The sequence below is a fragment of the Salmo trutta genome, chromosome 15 (assembly GCF_901001165.1).
Source record: "Salmo trutta chromosome 15, fSalTru1.1, whole genome shotgun sequence".
Lineage (NCBI taxonomy): Eukaryota > Metazoa > Chordata > Actinopteri > Salmoniformes > Salmonidae > Salmo > Salmo trutta.
In genome coordinates, this window is record NC_042971.1 from 23,662,032 (window position 1) to 23,685,170 (window position 23,139).

The window sequence follows — 23,139 nt, forward strand, 5'->3', positions numbered from 1 at the left end:
TTTCACAATCCGGGAACTTTCCATCAGGGAGCTCATGAACAAAGGACACAGCGCATTGAAATGAATATAGAATTGGTTCTTTGATGATCTGTGGGCAATTATGCAGTGCAGCGTTATTATAGATAAGGTATTTATACGAGGCATAACTGTACACGGAACAAAAGCAGCCAAAATAATTTGTATACAGCAGCCAGTGTATATTCTTTATTTATTCCCATTGAACATGACACATCAAGATAAATTAAAAAAGGCCAATTCCACTTAATCAGAATCACATTAACAACCAGATGCAAAAACACTTTCAATTGCATGATTGTTACTGCATTTCTAAAAAAAAAATTGCATACTTTACTAATCAAATTATAAACATATTGATTGCTTTGTTTTAAATAAGATCTCACTTTTCAACCATATTGTGCTCAAATATAATAACTGCAAGACATCGGTCCTTGTGAACTTCAGTGAGGGCAAATGTCTCAAATTAATTTCCAAAGAACGCATTGTTTTTGTAAGATCAACCCTTCTGCAGAAGTCCTTACTCCTGATAGCCCTCTGTCTTCATGTCATTCAGACCAAGGTCTTCGTTCTGCTCAAAGGTCCTGGTGTACTTCTCAGTTGTCATCTCTGGGTCTGGGTCAGGCGCATAGATGTTCTGCAGACAAACATGAGAGAAATACATTCCAATTCGTTACATTCAGACAGTACATTAATGAAAATGTGATTAATGATGAAAAATGACATTTATCCAGTGGGAGGAGACTTTGTGTTTGAACCTTAAAGGGATAGTCCTGGATTTGGGCAATGAGGCCCTTTATCTACTTCCCCCCCCCCCCCGAGTCAGATGTGGATACCATGTGTGTCCAGTATGAAGACCGTTTCTAACTAGCATTAGCGCAATTGCTAACTAGCATTAGCGCAACGACTGGAAGTCTATGGGCACAGCATGCTAGCTGTTCCTGTAGACATCCAGCAATTACGCTAACACTAGTTAGCATTGGATTGTAAAACCTCTTACTTCCTTCATCCTGGATGCATTGCCAAAATTCCAAATGATCCCATTAAAGACCTGAGTAAGAGAAGCGTCCTCGTACCTGGAGATAGCTGTTCCCTGCAGGGTCATCGAGAACAATGTGAACATCCATGTCTCCCGCCATGATCTACAGATTTTTCAAAAGAAGAGGCGTTTTAAAGTCCCACTCCAGCCTCCATTTCACTTTTAGATACAGTTTCAGCATGGGTGCCAGACTGTCCTGCATTTAACAACTACTTTATTGTCTAGCCAAACATACTCAGGTACAGCATATGTACCCTAATAAGCAGTTCACTCAATTTTGATCAATCAAATGTGAAATTCTTGCATGAGATTTTCTAAAGTCTAAATAAAATATCTGCAGGGCAGGTAGCCTAGCGATTAAGAGCGTTGGTCCAGTAACCGAAATGTCACTGGTTCGAATCCCCGAGCTGACTAAATCTGTTAATATGCCCATGAGCAAGGCACTTAACCCTAATTGCTCCTGTAAGTCGCACTGCATAAGTGTGTCTGCTAAATTACTCAAATGTACAACAATGTCGTACTAACAGTTATTTGATGATTGAGGGCCAGAATAGACTTACTGTATACAAGTGAATAAATGCCTCCTAACTATAAAAACTAGTTTCCCAATACATTAAATGTCCAAAAAGCTCTATTTACATGGTAGTTACAATGCATTTACAGTGTAGATAGACATTGTTAGTATTTACAACTGTTATGCCAGTTGGTAACATTCAGTTTCAAAGAATTGCAATAAACTCAAAATGGAAAAAAATGGATCTTAAACAACAATTACAGAGTGAGAGAATAGGCCAAAAAGATCGCCTGAGTTAGTTACGAAGATCAAATGCAAAGAAATGTAAAAATAGAAATGTAAATTCCACACATCACTAACAGTTGTAAGTACTTTGGGATGTGTAATTACACTCAAGTTATAGATGTAAAGTGGAACCAAAACTAGATCCAAACAAAACAGTAGTGATAGACTTATTCATTAATTTTATGCCTCCAACCTTGTCAATCTTCTGGCCAAAAAGCTTAAGCTTCTCTGTTCGATCTGAAGTGGAGCTGTCTCCACAAGTGAAGGGGTTTTTAGAAACAATCTGGAGGAAAACAAGTGGTGGAGGAGAAACATGAATTAAAAATAACAAGTCCACAGTGAAAGCGAATGCAGACCAGGGGTGCACAACTCAAATCCTTGAAGCAGGCCTGCTGGTTTTGGTTTCTACATAGAAGTTAACTAATCAATGAATGTAAATGATTGGCCACACCTGGCTTCACAGGTCTAAATCAGTCACTAATTAAAAAGGTGAAAATGAAATCAGCACACAGCATCCCTCACAGACTGGAGTTGTGTACCACTGTCTTGGAATTACAGCACATCAGCCTTGGCAAAAGTATCCACCAAGCCAAGTGCGCCCAGGTGCAGAGCCAGTGGACTAGAGCGAACACAAGCGGCGTTAAAACATATACAACTCTCCAGTGGAGACTGGAGTTCAATCCCTGTGATCACCCTTCATAATGCCTCTTCCCTTCATCCATTTCCCCCTCTACTTCTCAACCGACTGAATAAAGCATTAAAAGGGTTTACCAGATCTTTGATGTCTTTGAGGATTCCCTCCAAGGTGGTGAATTTGCCACCGACAGCCGCCATCCCCAACTCAAATTCCAGCTCAGGTATGAGGATGCTACACGTCTCCGACTGCACAAACAACCACAACATGACAAAACTGGCATGGTTGAGTCAACTCCAACATGATTCAGGAATAGGATTGCTCTCCTGTGAAAAAGTTCCATCTTCCTCTTTGTATGCTTTATTCGAGGACCACAATGGAAACAAGTCCTTTGACTTTATTATGTTTATATCCTCCACAGTTTTTGGTGTATGTCAGGGTTCCCCAACTGGTGGCCCGCGAGACGAATTTGGGCCGAGGGTGTCCAAATAAAAATCACCCAAGTTTTTTTTATTGTTGGCTGGAAAAACACCAGCAAATCAGCGCCAAGTGACTTAAATTTTGGAAATCTATTCCAAAGTATTCCCATGCATAGTAGAGCTATACTGTATATGTGATAGTATACAAATGTAAGCAAGGTTTGAAATGATTATGTTTTTTGTCAAATATATCCGTTTGGTTTCTTAGTCAATTTTTTGGCAACAAATTATTTATAATTATGTTCTGTCCCCCTGACCATCCATTCAAGAAAAAAAAAGTGGCCCGCAGCTGAATCTAGTTGATGATCCCTGGTGTATGTATTGTTTGGCTTGACAATGGCAGCAACGGAGTTGGAAAAAACAAACATTTACATTACATTTACATTTAAGTCATTTAGCAAACGCTCTTATCCAGAGCGACTTACAAATTGGTGCATTCACCTTAAGATATCCAGTGGAACAACCAGACCTGGGACAAGGCTAATCCAATGATACAGTAAAAGGAAACTAGTGAATGCCAGATAAACAGGCAGTACAATGGAGGGGGCTACCTTGAGAAGATCTCTGGACATGTCAGACACGTCAGTGAGGTGAAGGGTTATCTTCGTGCCCAGCTCTTCTGTGGCTCCACCAGATTTCACCTTAACCACAGAATAGATAGTCATGCAGTCATATTAGCAAATTTGCAATCTATGAATATGCCTTGAAAATAAAATGTGCCTGACAATGAATTAATGATAAAAAAATATATATAAAAAAAAGAGGACACTTACTTCGTTGGTTCGATGTCCACAGTCATCACAGTTTGTTGCCATGATAATGACTTCTTTAAAATGGGGGATTTCTGAGGAATTGTAAAGGAGGACTCCTACACCTTGCAAATTGAAACTTTAAACACCACCTTAATCATAGGACACTGAGGACCAGTGATGTAGTGGTAAAATATAGATGGCAAACACTGATCGCCATTCGCAGTGATTAAAGTAACGGTCCCTATACTTTCAATGTATTTTTCTACAAAAGGAGAGGAATGCTTACGCAAAATGAAAAAGGTGCGTAAATGGCTTTTAAGTGAGTGAACGAGAGTTGTCGCGATACCCACATTTTGACTTCGATACCGCTACCAGGTTAAGCATCACGATACTCAATACCGAAATGATACCACATCAAAAAAAGAAAGCGTATTAGCTAGTCAAAGAATAAACATTGAACCAAACAGTAGAAAGCCAAAATATATTCTATATTTAATTTCCTATTAAATAACAGACGAATATCTTGCATTTTCCTTATGCAAAACCATATGAGATTCTGAGCATACAAAATAATTGTACAATATATCTAAACTATTGTAAAATGTATTTGATACATAGGGTTAATTTGCTCGTCTATGGCCATAATATTTGGTCAAATTACATTTATTAGACCTATGATTAATTACAGCTAAATATTCTTTAATACATACAATTATTTTAGTTCCAAATCGACATAAAACATTAAGCTTCTATAGTGCAAGTCTCTACAATGGACTTTACACAGCATACCACGATTCCCAGAATGCATTTCAACTCTGAAGGTAGAACGCTCCGCCCAGGCCTGCTGGCTGGCTACTGCTAGCAAGCCCAGACAAACGCGAAGTGGATTTATTCTAAATGCATTGCTGTCATAGGTGCATTTCACATTACCTTTTGGTTGTATATTATAAATCTCACATTGTCATGCTGATTATGTTGATGTCATTGTCACTTAAAAATCATTTTAATTGCTATTAGAATGTTACAAAAATAGTTTTGATATGTCGTTTGGGAACTAAACCTCCCTTTCACTGCACTGCTTTGTAACACTTTCTGCTTAGTTGTTTCGGTGTGCTGGCCCTCATCTGCTTCATAAGCAAAGAATTCCCATAGTTCGCTTCTGGAGCCAATTTTGTAAGCGAGCTGTGGACACAGAGGTATGATTTTTTTAGTTAGAAGCCATGCTGTCGGCACTGTCACTCTCCTCTTGTTTGCTTCTCAAAAGTGGTTTGAGCTGTGGCAGCTGCATCCGCAAGCACAAGTAGCCTGGCTAGCTTGGAAAGATGGCACCGGAAGAAATGGCAGCCGGTTTACGGGCACCTAACCAATTATGCGTTTTCTTTCACGTTATTTGTAGCTAATTTTGTACATAATGTTCCTGCCACCCTATCTTACGGCAAAAATGAGCTTGTGAATATCAGGACAGCGATCACTTAACCTCGGATTAGACCACAAGTTTTTCTTCAACAAGCAGTACGCACAGGATTTACTTCAGACACCCAACAAGGCTAAAATCCCCGTCATTGGCAAGAGAAAGAGACGCAGGTAGAGGACACAGGGCGGGGTGCCTCGTAAGGATCCGCTGACGGTAAGGGCAGATTTCCCACTGGTCATCAATATGAATTGCCAATGTACAATCACTGAACTATAAATTAGACGAGGTACGATCACGAATATCCTACCAACGGGACATCAAAAACTAATATCTTATGTTTCACCGAATCGGGGCTGAATGATGACATAGAAAACATTCAGCTGGCGGGATATACGCTGCACCGGCTAGATAGAACAGCACACTCCGGTAAGACAAGGGGGGGCTGTCTGTGTATATTTGCAAACAGCTGGTGCACAAAATCTTAGTCTACTTATATGGAGACTTCCTATCTCGTGATAAGCTGTAAACCACACCATTTTCCGAGAAAATCATTTTTTTCATAGCTATTTATTTACCACCACAGACAGATGCTGGCACTAAGACCGTACTCAGCCAGCTGTATAAGGAAATAAGCAAACAGGAAACCGCTCACCCTGAGGCAGTGCTCCTAGTGGCCGGGGACTTTAACCTCGAGACTCATCACGTTAGCGGGATCATTTTCCAGCGAAAAACTCCTAGCGACATTAGCATAACGAAATTCAAATTTTTTTTTTTTTCAAATATAGGACTGTCTCATATCGTTTTATAGATACACCTCTCTTGAATCGACCCTCGTTGTCCGATTTCAAAAAGGTTTTACAGGAAAAGCACAATATTAGATTATGTTAGAGGAGTACATGGTAAAAGTAGCATCATATGAATTTTCCGACCAGGCACATGCATCACATATAACCAAAAAACAGCTAAATGCAGCACTAACCTTTTACAAACTTCATCAGATGACACACCTAGGACATCATGTTACACACAGCATGCAATCTTTTGTTCAATGAAGGTCATATTTCTATATAAAAACAGCATTTTACATCGGCACCTGACGTTGACTAACTATTTTTTCATAAAATGCGTCCCGGGAAACAGTGCTACAATTTTATAAATTACTATTCGAAAACGATTTTTTTTTTTTTATATTGTCAATCTAAGATTTATAGATGAATCTCTTGAAAACACCCGTCATAACAGATTTTAAATTAACTTTACAGGGTAATCACACTTCGAGATAAAAGGGGATGCGATACTCAGAAAATGAGCTAGAAAGCCTAGCTCGTTGCCATCTTGGAACAATCGCACATCACATCTGATCTTGTATAATATTGCCAATAATCCCTCACCTTTAGTTGTCTTCATCAGAAAGCACTTCCAGGCATCCCAGGTCCACGACAAATGTATTTTCGGTCGAAAAAGTCCATCCTTTATGTTCCATTAGCTTGCTGTTGTTAGCGCGTCCTAAGGCTGTAACCAAATGTTGATCCGTGCGCGGCACTTGGCTAACGAAAAATGACTATTTTCCCTTCGTTAGGTTCGTTCAAACATGTCAAACGTTGTATAACATTAATCTTCAGGGCCTGTTTCAACAAGAGAGCCAATCAGATTCGAGTGGGACGATTTCATTGTGTTTCAAAACGTTTCCAAAGGTGGGGGCAGACACGGCCGCCGACGTCACAATGCTGATGGCCCTCCTACTGTGACCAATTGCCACATCGTCTCCTGCACTGAGTTTCGACAGCAGAAGCTTCAAAACACTTTGTAAAGACTGGGGACATCTAGTGGATGCACTGGAAAGTGCTCAATTATCATTTTTTCACGTTGTGAATTACAGGGAAGGCTGTGAAGTCGAGTCCACAATTCAGAATCCCACTTCCTGGTTCAATCGGTCTCGGGGTTTTGACTGCCATACGAGTTCTGTTATACTCACAGACACCATTCAAACAGTTTCAGAAACTTTAGGGTGTTTTCTATCCATATAAAATAAGTATATGCATGTCCTAGTTTCTGAGTTTGATTAGTAGGCCGTTGAAAATGGGAACGAATTTTCTCCAAAATGCGCTGTGGCGCCCCCAGTGGTAGGATATACGCAAGAGGTTAATGCAGGGAAACTTAAATCAGTTTCAGCATGTTAAATGCACAACCAAAGGGGAAAATTCTAGATCACATTTACTCCACACAGAGACGTGTACAAAGCTCTCCCTCTCCCTCCATTTGGCAAATCTGCCCATAATTCTACTGATTCCTGCTTATAAGCAAAAATTAATGCAGGAAGCACCAGTGACTCGGTCTATAACAAAAAAAAGTGGTCAGATGAAGCAGATGCTAAACTACAGGACTGTTTTGCTAGCGGACTGGAATATGTTCCGGGATTCTTCAGATGGCATTGAGGAGTACACCACATCAGTCACTGGCTTTATCAATAAGTGCATCGAGGACGTCGTCCCCACAGTGACTGTTCGTACATACCCCAGAAGCCATGAATTACATGCAACATTCTCACTGAGCTAAAGGGTAGAGCTGCCACTTTCAAGGTGCAGGACTTTAACCCAGAAGCTTATAAGAAATCCTGCTATGACCTCCAACGAACCATCAAATAGGCAAAGCACCAATACAGGACTAAGATTGAATCGTACTACACCGGCTCCGAAGCTCGTCGGATATGGGAGGGCTTACAAACTATTACAGACTACAAAGGGAAGCACAGCCGTGAGTTGCCCAGTGACAAGCAAAATCACTTCTATACTCGCTTCGAGGCAAGCAACACTGAGGCATGCTGTCCGTAGCGCTCACGTCCGTAGCCATGAAATGTTTTGAAAGGCTGGTAATGGCTCACATTAACAACATTATCACAGAAACCCTAGACCCACTACAATTTGCATACCACTCAAACAAATCCACAGATGATGCAATCTCTATTGTACTCCCACCTGGACAAAAGGAACACCTACGTGAGAACACTACTCATTGACTACAGCTCAGCGTTCAACACCATAGTGCCCTCAAAGCTCATCACTAAGATAAGGATCCTGGGACTAAACACCTCCCTCTGCAACTGGATCCTGGACTTCCTGACGGGCCGCCCAGATGGTGAGGGTAGGCAGCAACATCTGCCACGCTGATCCTCAACACTGGAGCCCCTCAGGGGTGCGTGCCCAGTCCCCTTCTGTACTAACTGTTTACCCACGACTGCATGGCCAGGCACGACTCCAACACCATCATTAAGTTTGCAACAGGCAACAGTGGTAGGCCTGATCACCGACAAGACAGACTATAGGGAGGAGGTGAGAGACCTGGCCGGGTGGTGCCAGAAAAACAACCTATCCCTCAACAGAATCAAGACAAAAGGAGATGATTGTGGACTACAGGAAAAGGAGGACCGAGCACGCCCCCATTCTCATCAATGAGGCTGTAGTGGAGCAGGTTGAGAGCTGCAAGTTCCTTGGTGTCCACATCAACAAACTATCATGGTCCAAACACACCAAGACAGTCATGAAGAAGGCATGACAAAACCTATTCCCCCTCAGGAAACAAAAGATTTGGCATGGGTCCTCAGATCCTCAAAAGGTTCTACAGCTGCACCATCGAGAGCATCCTGACTGGTTTCATCACTACCTGGTATGGCAACTGCTCGGCCTCCGACCGCAAGGCACTTCAGAGGGTAGTGCGTACGGCCCAGTACATCACTGGGGCTATGCTGCCTGCCATCCAGGACCTCTATACCAGGCGGTGTCAGAGGAAGGCCCTGAAAATTGTCAAAGACCCCAGCCAGACTGTTCTCTCTGCTGCATGGCAAGCGGTGCCAGAGCACCAAGTCTTGGACCAAAAGGCTTTTCAACAGCTTAAGACTCCTGAACAGGTAATCAAAACGGCTACCCGGACTATTTGCATTGTGTCCCGCCACCCCCTCTTTTAAGCTGCTGCTACTCTCCATTTATCATCTATCCATAGTTACCTTAACTATACCTTCATGTACATATTACCTCAATTAGCTCGACTAACCGGTGCCCCGCATATTGACTCTGTACCCGTACCACCTGTATACAGCCTCGCTACTGTTATTATCACTGTCATTTTACATCTTTTTCCCCCCTCTTCTTTACTTATCATTTACCTAATACCTATTCTTTCCTTATAAATTGCACTGTTGGTTAGGGCTTGTAAGTAAGCATTTCACTGTAAGGTTGTATTCGGCGCACGTGACAAATATAGTTTTGTTTGATTTGACTTACTACTGCCCCCTTGAGAAGATTCACACAAATTACTAGACAGACTCGATCCTCTCAATCCGTATAGCACGAGGCACATTTGACAGAAGTACCGAAAGAAACAATTCTCATACCAAACTGTTTTTCATGTTCTAGTAGTTGAAAAAGTACAGAAGATTCAGTGTAGCGTGCAACACTAGCGTTAACCCTCCACTACACCACTGCTGGGTGTTAAGTTCATGTTTTAAGTATCCCTATATTTCTGTTATTACGGGGCTATCACTCAGTCAAGAGTGCGCCTGCGCAGGAAGTTAGTTCGTTGATGGACCTAGCCGTGAGTGTAATGGCTACCTTGTAGTGTGTTCATACAGTATAGTAAACTTTGTTAAACTAGAACCTTGTCGTTGTGTCATTTCGAGTTAACATTGTAGTTATTAACCATCCGCTGCTACCAATGTGCCACCTCGCTTCGACGAGAAGAGGTCGTACGAAAGTTGGAAAAATGAACTTGGAATCTGGACACGGGTTACTAATCTGGACGCGAAAAAGCAAGCACTTGCGGTGGTATTATCGCTCGAGGGAAGAGCGAGAGATACAGCACTGGAAATATCCGTTGAGGATTTGAACAATGATGATGGTATAGGAACTTTGATCAGAGCACTGGATTCTGTATTTCTTAAAGAAGAGAAAGACCGTGCCTACGAGGCATATTCAAACTTTGACAGTGTTTCGAGAGATATTTCGGTTGCAATGACGGACTACATCATTGATTTCGAACAAAGGTACAATAGGATGCGCAAGTACGACATGGTTCTCCCGGATGCAGTGTTAGCTTTCAAGTTGCTAGATACTGCCTGTCTAGATGGTAGGGAGAAACAGTTGGCTTTGACTGCTTGTACTGTACTGACTTTTGCATCAATGAAGTCGGCACTAAAAATAGTTTTTGGTGAAAAGACGTCTGTCGCGCCGTTAACAGATGGAATGCAATCGAGTGACGGAGCATATTACACTGAGCAGCAGAGAAAAGGCGCCAAAAAGTCACGTTCTCAAGACAAACTGAAGAGGGCGCCATTTCCCGGAACAAATCCACTGGACAAATATGGAAGGAGATCAAAATGTGCTGTTTGTCAAAGCACTTACCATTGGGTTAAAGACTGTTCTCATAAAAATGAACAAGTTAAACTAACAGAGGAAAATGTAAACACAGATATAGAGCAGTGTAACATTACACTGTTTTCAAATGAATTTGCTTCTGATACTGAGATTTTTATAGTTGAATCCTTAGGATCGGCTGTGATTGATACTGCATGTACACGCACAGCGTGTGGTGCAAAATGGCTTGATAGCTATGTTAGTGAACTAAATATGAAAGAAGTACAAAATATGATTGACACACCAAGCAACAGAGCTTTCAAATTTGGAGATGGGAGAATTGTCCATTCTACCAAGAGAGTTAAGATACCAGCAAAAATTGGTCAGACTAAGTGTCACATTGAAACAGAGGTGGTCCCTGTAGATATCCCCTTACTATTAAGCAAAGCTTCCCTCAAGAAGGCAGGGGCTGTACTAGACATTAAAAAAATGACAAGGCAGTGATGTTTAAACAACCAGTGACTCTTGAACTTACTACCTCAGGCCACTATTGTGTAAACATTTTAGACAAAGACATCACAGAGTCCATGCAAAAATGAGATTCGGACGGACACAGAGCACATGGAGATTCTGACAGTCACAGAGAACATGAACACAAAAGAAAAACACAAAGTATTGTTAAAGCTTCAAACAGTTTGGACATGCTACAGTTGACAGACTTCAGAAGTTACTCAGCAGTTCAGGGAATAATGATGATGAGAGTATTTCCATTCTACAGCAGATAGTTAACAGTTGTGAGACATGTCAAAAATACAGTAAACCTAAGCCCAAACCAGCTGTTGGTTTGCCACTAGCTTCCAAGTACAATGAAACAGTGGCTGTAGATCTACATGAGTTAGCACCAAGTGTGTGGTACCTTCACATAAATCGACCACTTCACACGCTTCAGCGCTGGAAGCATTGTGAATACAAAGAAACCCAGTGACATCGTCAGGCACTTCATGCATTCCTGGGTAAGTGTGCATGGCCCTCCCCAGAAATTGTACAGTGACAATGGAGGAGAATTCAATAATAATGAAATAAGAGAAATGGCAGAGAAATTCAACATGGAAGTAAAGACAACTGCTGCATACAGTCCATGGAGCAATGGACTTCTGGAGAGACATAATCAAACACTCACAGAGATCATGCTGAAAGTGAAGCAACTCAATGCACAATGTTCATGGTTACAGCCCATACCAACTAGTGTTCGGGCAGAACCCTAATCTTCCCTCTGTACTGGTTGACAAGCCACCAGCACTAGAAGGGGCCAGTGTGAGTGCATGGGTGGGACAGCACCTGTCAGCACTACAAGCAGCGAGAAAAGCGTTCACTGAAGCAGTGTGCTCAGAAAGAATTTGCAGGGCTCTGCGTAAACAGCTACGACCTACCGATGAGAAGTACGAAACTGGAAACGAAGTGTACTACAAACGAGTTGACTGTCAAGAGTGGAAGGGACCGGGAGTAGTCATTGGCCAAGATGGTGTGGTGATATTTGTGAGGCACGGAGGCATCATTGTCAGGGTGCATCACTCAAGATTGCGGAAAGTAAATGATCAACAAGATAGAGGGGCTGTTGCTGGGAATCATCCTAATGAAAAGGACACAGTAACAGACACAAACCTACCAGATGTCATATCCAATGATATGGACACTGAAACTGACACAGGAAATGGAGCAGAGACCTTCAAACATGCCACAGATAATACTGTTGAGCGTTCAAATGAGGAAAACATTCAACAACAGCCACATGTGTTAAAAACTGGACAAACTGTTAAATACATGGACAGAGAAAGTGGTATTCCACATACAGCAACCGTCATTGGACGAGCAGGAAAAGCCAAAGGAAAACACCAGAACTGGTACAACTTGCAGTACTCTGAACCAGCTACACTTTCTGGTACAACAGGGTCAGCTGACCTGTCACTTGTAGATAATCTCAGAATTGAACCAATGGAAAATCGAGAAAAACAGAATGACATTCAAAATGATGATGTACTTGAAACAAAGGACGTGTCATTTGACTCAGCTAAGCTAGATGAGCTCAGTAATTGGAGGAAAAATGGAGTGTTTGAGGAAGTTACAGACATTGGCCAAAAATGTGTCTCAACAAGGTGGGTGTGTACCCTTAAAGAGTCCTTAACTGGAATAGTGCCTAAAGCACGTCTAGTGGCTAGAGGTTTTGAGGAGCTGGCTGCTAAACAACTCCCAAAAGACTCACCGACATGCGCCTCAGAGTCACTCAGATTGCTGATGTCCGTGATCTGCCAGAAAAAATGTTCACTTAATTCCATAGACATCAAATCTGCATTTTTGCAGGGAACAGAGCTGTCAAGGGACATTCACATCTGACCTCCGCCTGAAGCTAAATGCGAAGGAACACTGTGGAAACTAAAGAAGTGTGTGTATGGACTGGCAGATGCATCACTCTACTGGTACAACAAAGTCAAGGCAACAATGCTGAATACAGGTGGAAAACTGTCACAAGTGGATCCTGCCGTCTTCTATTGGCTTGATCAAGACTGCAGTGTGACTGGAGTACTTGCCTGTCATGTTGATGACTTCATCTGGGGTGGCTCACAGACCTTTGCTACAACTGTGATTCCAAACCTCAAATCTGTTTTCCAGGTCGGCCGTGAGGAGCATGATCATTTTTGTTATGTTGGCATAGAGTTTATTACAGTTGATGGGACAATACTGATGCAACAGGAGAGCTATATCAAGAATCTTCAACCCATTCACATGGATTCTTCAAGAGCCGTACAAAGGAATTCCCCTCTATGTGGAATTGAAGCTGATCAATTGAGGTCAAAGATAGGACAAATTTTATGGGTTGCTAGACAGAGTAGACCTGATGTAATGTTTGAGTGTTGCAACTTGGTATCTAACACAAAACACGCCACTGTACAAACCATTCATGAGGCAAACAAAGTTGTTCGTAAACTGAAATCACAACAAGTAACTTTAAAGTTTCAGCATGTTGGAAAAGATGACTCTTTGAAACTAGTTGTCTTCAGTGATGCTTCGCTAGGGAACCTTACAGATGGAGGAACACAAGGTGGACATCTAACCGTGTTAATGGGTGAAGGAGGAAGATTCTCACCCATCTGTTGGCAGTCAAAAAGGATCAGAAGGGTTGTCCGAAGCACACTTGCTGGAGAAACACTTGCTCTTGCGGATGGAATTGACAATGCGATCTTTCTTGCAACTCTGTTCTCAGAGCTTACCACTGGTGAGACAAAACGGCACATTCTACCTGTAGTTTGTGTCACTGACAACTACTCATTAGTTGATGCTTTGAAGTCAACCAAGTCTGTCACAGAGAAAAGACTTCGTCTTGAGATTAGCAGCATCAAGGAACTTATTCAAGCACAGAGAATCCAGCGGATTCTGTGGTCGACCACAAAGGAACAGCTTGCTGACTGTCTGACTAAAAAGGGAGCATCCGGTCTTGTGCTCCTACAGGCTCTCAGTAATGGAAAGTGGCAGCTTGAGTAATACAAATAAAAACTGTCACACAACCCATTTGTAATGGGGAACTTAAATAATACTTGGACATTTAATTATGTTGATGTTTAATTTGTCTTTAAAGAAAAGGGGGAGATTGTTAAGTTCATGTTTTAAGTATCCCTATATTTCTGTTATTACGGGGCTATCACTCAGTCAAGAGTGCGCCTGCGCAGGAAGTTAGTTTGTTGATGGACCTAGCCGTGAGTGTAATGGCTACCTTGTAGTGTGTTCATACAGTATAGTAAACTTTGTTAAACTGGAACCTTGTCGTTGTGTCATTTCGAGTTAACACTGGGGACAACCAAAGAGACTGGAAAGGATACGGACAAGCTTCATGTTTGTCGAGGCTGGGGCATTGCACTCTGGACAGTTCGTATTAAATGTCAACACCTGAGGGAGAAATTAGATATATTACTCAAGGGTAAATTGAGGAAAAACACAATCTAAATTGATGCATAAAGTCTGGAAATCCCACCTCATTTCTCATAGTGTCAATGTCATTACTGGGCTTTTCCTCTTCCTCCTCGTCTTCAGCCTGAGCAAAAAAAACAAGAAAAAAAAATGTAAGTCGCATTATTCTTATGCTAGATAAGTTTATTGGTGAACATGGGTCAAATTACAAAATGGCATCTGCAGTCTATTGTTTTCTTCTACCCTGTGAGGATTCCACACGCATTGGCACAAGACATGAGGACAGCAACCAAGGCACTGCCTTTCTAAAACAGATATGTCCCCTTACAGGAGTAGTGATGTGTCAAGTCAAACTACTCGCCTTAATTCCTAACTGGGCGTCCTGTTGGGGAGTTCTTGTGTAGTTGCAGAACGAGAGAGCCTCATCCTTCTGCGGAGCAAAGGGGTTCTCCACAAAACTGTTCCCAGATGGATCATCAATGACCTACAATAACAACACACATATTCATGCATCTTAAACAGAGGATAATTCTGTAAGAAATTCAGAGTAAAGAAAGAACATTGTACTTTTATTAAACCTGTGCCTTGATTGTATAGCTAGAAATGTTTAATTGCATGTAACTTCAATCTTGTACACAGAGGAGAGGCTGGAGCGATACAATTGGACATACCAGTGTGAATCCACTTTCACCTTCTTTCAACTTCTTCAATTTATCAATGAACTCACTGATTTTCACAGCAACTTCTGGTGCAGTTTCCTTCAAGCATAAACATGATTTAGTCAACAAGAAGCAGTAAAGTACACTACTGTTCAAAAGTTAAGGGTCACTTAGAAATCTCCTTGTTTTTGGAAAGCAAATTTTGTCCATTAAAATGGCATCAAATTGATCAGAAATACAGTGTAGACATTGTTAATGTTGTAAATGACTACTGTAGCTGGAAACAGCTGATTTTATGGAATATCTACATAGGTGTACAGAGGCCCATTATCAGCAACCATTACTCCTGTGTTCCAATGGCATGTTGTGTTAGCTAATTCAAGTTGATCATTTTAAAAAGGCTAATTGATCATTGGATAACCCTTTTGCAATTATGTTAGCACAGCTGAAAACCATTCTGATTAAAGAAGCAATAAAACTGGCCTTCTTTAGACTAGTTGAGTATCTGGAGCATCAGCATTTGTGGGTTCGATTACAGGCTCAAAATGGCCAGAAACAGAACTTTCTTCTGAAACTCATCAGTCTATTCTTGTTCTGAGAAATTAAGGCTATTCCATGTGAGAAATTGCCAAGAAATTGAAGATCTCGTACAACGCTGTGTACTACTCCCTTCACAGAACAGCGCAAACCGGCTCTAACCAGAATAAAAAGTGAGGCCCCGGTGCAAGAGGACAAGTACATTAGAGTGTCTAATTTGAGAAACAGACGGCTCAAGTCCTCAACTAGCAGCTTCCTTAAATAGTACCCGCAAAACACCAGTCTCAACGTCAACAGTGAAGAAGGCACTCCGGGATCCTTGCCTTCTAGGCATAGTTGCAAAGAAAGCCATATCTTAGACTGGCCAATAAAAAGAAAAGATGGGAAAAAGAACAGACACTCGACAGAGGAACTCTGCCTAGAAGGCCAGCATCCCAGAGTCGCCTCTTCACTGTTTACGTCGAGACAGGTGTTTTGCGGGTACCATTTAATGAAGCAGCCAGTTAAGGACTTGTGAGGCGTCTGTTTCTCAAACTAGACACAAATGTACTTATCCTCTTGCTCAGTTGTGCACTGGGGCCTCCCACTCTTTCTTTGCTGGTTTTAGCCAGTTTGCACTGTTAGCTAATCCAAGTTTATCATTTTAAAAAGGCTAACACAACGTGCCATTGGAACACAGGAGTGATGGTTGCTGATATTGGGCCTCTGTACACCTATGTAGATATTCCATAAAAAATCTGCTGTTTCCAGCTACAATAGTCATTTTCAACATTAACAATGTCTACACTGTATTTCTGATCAATGTGAAGTTATTTTAAATGGACATAAATGTGCTTTTCTTTCAAAAACAAGGACATTTCTAAGTGACCCCAAACTTATGAACGGTAGTGTACGTATGGCATTTAGTAAAATTAAAGAAAACAAAGCTTATACATTTCTTAGTGGCTGATCTTGCTCCAACCCTGCAACTGCACGGTCTAAGAGGCCTTCGATGGTAGAGAGTGCTAGGGAGCAAGAGGAAAAGTTAATGGCTACTGTACAACTGTTCTTCATCGCCTAAGTGCATGAAGATTCATTTACTACAACAGTTGGATTAATTAAGTCAAGTTTAGCCTACAACACTATGCTGCCTTCGGCAAATACCTGTATAATAGGGATGTGCATCTTTCTCTTTCCAGACAATTCTCCGATACAGGAAAGATAGGTTTTAGTTTGAAACGATTCAGTGGAATTTTGTTTGATTAGAGAAACGAATCGATGCAACTTTTGTTGCATAAACACATTCATTTTCCAATTTTAAAATAAAATCTGATGCCAATGGAGCTCAAGAGCTGGGCCTGTCTGAGCTGGATCTCTGTGTGTGAATTATATACTGTCCAGGTCTTTGGTTTATGTAGGCACCTGAGAGGAGCCATAAGGGAACCTGGGCAACTAACAGAAAAAAAATTATTAGCGCTAGTAATGTATCAATATTTATCATATTAGAAAACTAGCTATGACATAGCCAATGAATATATAGCACAACTTTGGACTTCACCCCCATCTCAAATGGTTTAGACCGTTAGTAAGTTGACAGACTTCGAGCGACCTTTTCTCAGATTAGACCATACAGTGTGCAATGTTCCCTCTCCCCCCGGGACTGCCTCACAGAAGAAATAGCAAGAGAACTTTCTAGTTAACACTATCAACGTTTCCCTTTACGGTGGGAACTGTGATCGAGTCAATGCAATATCTGCCACTTTCAATGCAACATACAGAAAATAAAATAACTATGCAAGAGATGTTCTTGTACGCAGAGCGCATTGGAGTCGGATTCTATTACATTGACAGGCACGACTAAGGCCCATACGCTACACAGACCAGTGTGCTTTAACCAATCAGCGCTGCAGTACCCCATAAGCAAATAGACCATTACCATACATGGATCTGTGCCATTCACTTTGATCTGGACTGTCTTTACAGCATAAGTGGTCACGAGTAGATGCGCTTGTTTTGAGATCAAAGTGAGAGCTGCATGTAGCCTCATGTGCACATTTGTTCATATTCTTTGCGAGTAAGTGAGCTATTAGCCCAGTTATAGCTAATTGCGTGTCAGCAATGGTGGAGTGGTTGCTTCCTACAAGAGCACAACACATGTGCATTTCTATCCTTCAAACAAGTCTGGTAAAGAGCTTTTTTTCTGTCTTAAAGGGGCAGTGTTACAATTTGAGACATGCTTGAATAAGTCAAGTAGCCAATAGGCAGATGGTAGCATCATTTGTCTGATTCTTTATAATAAATGGTATGAGAATAATAATGTAAAGTGGTTTCTTGCATCAACCATCACATCCTTTTCAGTCACCTTGTCTGAATGACCAGTGGATAAACAGGTTAATGTCAATCCCTACAGGTTTTCTGTCAGTCTTATGAATGTAGGCCTACATTGGACACCACACATTGGCTTCTACTGCAGGCTGAATGATAGAACCGCTATTTCAATGTTCAAATTTGATGGGATGCATTTTGTCCACAGTTTCTTTTATGATAGGCCACTCTGATCAAATAGTTATAACAGTGGCCAAGAAGGCTACTGTGGCTAACTTAAAAACGGGTACAGCCTCAGTGTTCGCAGTAGAAATTTCACAACATTGAAGTGTGCGCTCAGACCTGAAATTTGCTCAGTGCCGAAAAATAATGGAGGCAACATTGCCTGCCGGTAGCAAAAGTGACTGCTGTCCTCGTTATGAAATTGCTTATCTGAAAATGACCATATATACTGATTGTTTCAAGCAAAACTATCAAAACTATTGCTGATGGTGAACCTGAACAATCAAAATTAAATACAATGAAAGCCCCGATCAGCATGTAGGCTACAGTATAACCAGATGAGTTGTGTCTCCAGGGGTAGCGTAGGCTACATTTATTCCTGTAAAACACCATTTAACAGTACATTTGATTTAAAAAAATTACATAGCAAATGACATTGGTTGTCACTCAACTAATTAAGCACAAGCCATTTAACATATATTTGAATGGTGAAGGTGATGCACAGATGTGCCAGATCAGGAATAAGACTAACCTTCGTTGGTCAGCACACAAAGCTGCACAGTTTGACTAGGCTACTGATATTGCCTGGGGTTGTTATGCGTGCAAAATGACTTGGAGATCAATGACTGTCAACATGATTACATGCTTAGTTCCACACTGAAGGAGAGGATGCAGTTGTCACAAAGTGAGGTATTTTCGGAAGGTAGAAAGTAATTGGAGCCAATTGTTTTAGTGAATCAGATTTTGAACCGACTTTCTGACCGATGCATGGTACATTTGGATTGGTTTGGATTCCCAGACTGATGCACTCATATCTTAAACATTTGAACAGGGGACCGATGCATATTGGTGAATCGTAACATTCCTACTGTATAAACAAAAAAAGGATACTAATTATTCCAGTAATATTGCTATGAGGTATCTCAGCAGTAAAATACAGTATTATTGCATGAACATACGAGGCAATTCTCTAGATCTGAGACCAAGCTAGCAATTCTCAGGCCGACAACAGGTGACCCTAATTTCTGGAATCAGTGGCAACCTGACATTGGTACGTATGCCTGAAAAGTGAAAATTGTTTTCCAAATCAACAAAAACTTGAGGGAGTACTTACAGCCCTTTTGTGTGTATGGAGGTATTTCAAAATCCAGTTCAGGGATTCTGGTGGTTGCACTGTCTGCTTTGACAACTTCTCGATTCATATCCTACAAAACATGATAACGAAACAGACTAAATATAGAACAAAAAATAATCAAATAAAGTTAGCTAACTAAGAAGAAAACAGTATGGATCTATATAAAATCAACAGTGTGCTGCATCTAGCCTGGGCCTAGGTGGACCCTCTTGGGTTCTCATGGGAAGCATTGACGACGAAACGGCCAATATGTACAACAGTCCCGACGCTCTGTCTAAACGTTAACAATTCTCACTTGTGATACAGTTTTAGATATGAAAGTAACATTCCAAAGGCTTCCTATCATCGAGAAATAATTTTAAAAAAAGGTAAAATTAATATAAACCTTGTTTTACATGAAACCCACACAGCCACTGTTGCACGGTTTTTCCATTACAGCACCAGTGATTATGTTAATGTTAGCTCTAGTGTTATTTTTTGGGGAACTGTGTTTCCGTCACAAAGTGTGACAACACTTGTGATGAACAGAATCAACCACCTCTGCATTATCACCGTAGTTGCTTTGCGAGGTGTTAACAGTGGAAGGGGTTAACCAAGGTTAAGAGTTAGGCATTGTTATGTAAATACAAGCTGAAAAGTACCAGCGGCCTCACCATGGCCCCAAGTCAGAGCAGTTCCAGAGGACACGGCCCGGTGAGACAGAGGTGAAAACATAAAAAGTCGGAGGCCTTTTTGTTAAAACACTTGAGTAGGCCTAAATCCTCTGAAAATTCGACAACTTTTCTAGCATCTCTGAACACCTTTGTGTAAAGGAAAGACGCAGAAAAAAATACTAAAATCAGCTGCAACTGTGTTTAACAGTGTATATTTCGGATTTGTAAAATTATTTTGATGTGATATTAAAACTATTCATAGACGTGTTTCTAGAACTGCTTCACAATTACAAATATATTACAGTTAAGACTGAGTATCAGGCTGTTTCGGCTGCCAGAGCCAGTTTCCCTCTGAACATAATGGTTTATTTCTCATGTGTTTTTTTCCTTATTATTTAACTCTACAACAGAGCTTGTAAGTAAGCATTTGACTGTATGGGCTACCTACACCTGTTGTATTTGGTTCATTTGACAAATAACATTTGATCTTGGACAGTAAAGGAATAGGCTAGCCCACACTCCTTAACAGCTCATCTTGAGCTAGCCTAGTCGCAGATCTGTTTCTCCTCTTGCCAATGCCAACTCCATTGACGTTTGGCATGCCAATGTGTGACATGACAGCTAGCACAGACAGGCACTCAGGCTAGCTAGTATTCCCAATTGTTGCTGGCCACGCACATTTACATAGAAGAAAAAAAATACATCCCTTGTTGGTCACAAATGTTGAATAAAATTATATTTCAATTTACTCTGCGGATTGTATGTGGGGTTGGTCCTAGAGGGTCGAAATTCTTGCCAAAATATCTACAGGAAAGTATTATTAAAACAGACTTCAAAACAAGGGTCTCTGTATGGCAAATAAGATTTTTGCTTGTGACCAAAAGCATATGCACAAGACGCAAGTAAATGCACACATACTAACAGAAGTCTTGCAGGTGTTTATGGTTTTGCACAAGTGTCAAGTGATTGAAATTTCAACAGCAGTACCAGTGCTCCAAAAAGTTGGGTAATAATACTTTCCTATAGATATTCTGTCTCAAATGATTTCTACTTACTGAAGGACCAACCTCACAGACAACCAGTAGAGTAAGTTAAAGCGTAATTCTAAACATTCTGGCTTGTAAGGAAACTTACAAGCCAGCCATTTTTGCAATGCTTTGTTTCAGACTGTATACCACAAATTGGTATCACAGGCTGATTTATTAGGCAAGCCAGCTGGCTACATCTTAAAGCCTACCACATGTCAGTGGTTCAGCATATGCCTGGGAAAGGAACTGCATCCTAGCTAGATTACATAGGACAAAGTTGTTTAAACGATTTTTGGTATATTATCAAAATAAATCCCAGCACATTTTTTAGACTCATTCAGCAGCTTTTCGCTGATTAATTAGAAAACTACTGTTGAACATTACATTTTTACTCCTAAAACAACTTGAAAACGATGCTGTCGCTGTTTCCTCTTGAGAAGTGAAAATAAGGAATCCGGTATAGAATACAAATATTCCAAAACATGCATCCTGTTTGCAACACAGAACTAAAGTAATATTGCAAAACGTGGCAAAGCAATTGACTTTTTGTCCTGAATACAAAGTGTTATATTTGGGCAAAATCCAATACATTACCGAGTACCACTCTCCATATTTTCAAGCATAGTGGTGGCTGCATCATGTTAAGGGTATGCTTGTAATTGTTCAGGACTGGGGAGTTTTTCCAGGATAAAAAGAAACCGAATGGAGCTAAGCATAGTCATATTCCTAGAGGAAAACCCAGTTCAGTTTGCTTTCCACCAGACTCTAGATGAATTCACCTTTCAGAAGGACAATAACCTAAAACAAGGCCAAATCTACACTGGAGTTGTTTACCAAGACAACATTGATTGTTCCTGAGTGGCCCAGTTACAGTTTTGACTTAAATCTGCTTGAAAATCTATGGCAAGACTTGAAAATGTTTGTCTAACAATGATCAACAAGCAATTTGATAGAGCTTCAATTTTGAAATGAAGAAAACGGGCAAATGTTGCACAACTCAGGTGTGGAAAGCTCTTAGAGACCCAGAAAGACAGCTGTATTCGCTGCCAGAGGTTATATTGACTCAGGGCTGTGAATACTTATGTAAATTAGATATTTAATTTCTAATTTATTTGCAAAAATGTGTTATTATGGGGGTAGTGTGTGTAGATGGCTGTGAAAAAAAATCTATTGAATCCATTTTGAATTCAGGTTGTAACAACAAAATGTGGAATAAGCCAAGGGGTATGAATACTTTTTAGGCATTGTATATTTCACTAGTTTAACCATTTTGAGTTAATTTTTTTGCATACATTTTTTTTTTCACTGGCTCTAGAAAGAGTTTCCATACATAACTCGTTAATTGTAACGGGCTAATGTAATGGTCCATTAGCTGTTACAAGTACCTATCATGTAACGGCTAATAGAGCATCACAATAGCCCATTACAATCTGCTAGCTAGTTCCCATATATAATGACTGACCGTACAGCAGTTCGTTCATTTCCCCTCCCTAGTTAGATAGGCTACCTGTTTTGACTTGACATTGAGTGTGTAGGTGATGCCTTGATCCTGTATGCGACCAGCTGATTGGATTTCAGTGTTTGACCAACTGCAGTTGGGGCAGGTGAACGAGCTGATGATAATTTCTTTGAAGAAAGGAATCTTCGTAAGAAGAATACGTGTCATTCCCTACAAAGAGTGAGAGAACACATGTTGGATGACAGTCAATCATACAGCGATATACAATTCCATACTTTCTTTCAATGAACTGGTCTGTGTGTTAGCTAGCTCGTTAACGTTACCTAGCTAGCTAGTTAGTTAGCTAGCTAGCTACTTACATTTTGGTAACAATTCATGCACAGACTCTCGATTTCGGTGGGTTGGCTGTCTTCGTCATCAGCATTGATCTCCTTGAAAACACTACCGCCACGGACATTTTCTTCTGCGATGACGGACATTATTTCACTTCACGAGAGTTGTCGATAAAAAATGAACTGTTATTTTGCATATGCCGCCTGCTGTTTCTGGAACTTTCTATTACAACCGAAGGTGCGGTTCAAAACGCACGTTTCAACTTCTCCTTGTCCCAGAAATAAACGTGAAATACATCTACTTCTATGGTGGAAAATGTCACATGTTTTGTGCGCATGCATAAAACCCAATGAACGTGTCGTCATTTTGCAG

At 40.9% G+C, this 23,139-nt stretch overlaps 1 protein-coding gene across 1 annotated transcript; it reads right to left on the reverse strand.

The window, feature by feature from the left end:
* Positions 1–176: 176 nt before the first annotated feature.
* Positions 177–23,105, reverse strand: zpr1 (ZPR1 zinc finger). The gene is made up of 14 exons (XM_029690756.1): positions 22,794–23,105; positions 22,483–22,644; positions 19,274–19,364; positions 16,567–16,637; positions 15,109–15,195; positions 14,799–14,921; positions 14,502–14,561; positions 14,350–14,416; positions 3,740–3,810; positions 3,518–3,607; positions 2,625–2,735; positions 2,047–2,136; positions 1,092–1,157; positions 177–652 (listed from the first exon to the last, which is right to left on the reverse strand). Exons 1-14 carry the CDS (start codon positions 22,911–22,913, stop codon positions 536–538), a joined length of 1,326 nt encoding a protein of 441 aa, XP_029546616.1. The 5' UTR covers positions 22,914–23,105; the 3' UTR covers positions 177–535.
* Positions 23,106–23,139: the final 34 nt, after the last annotated feature.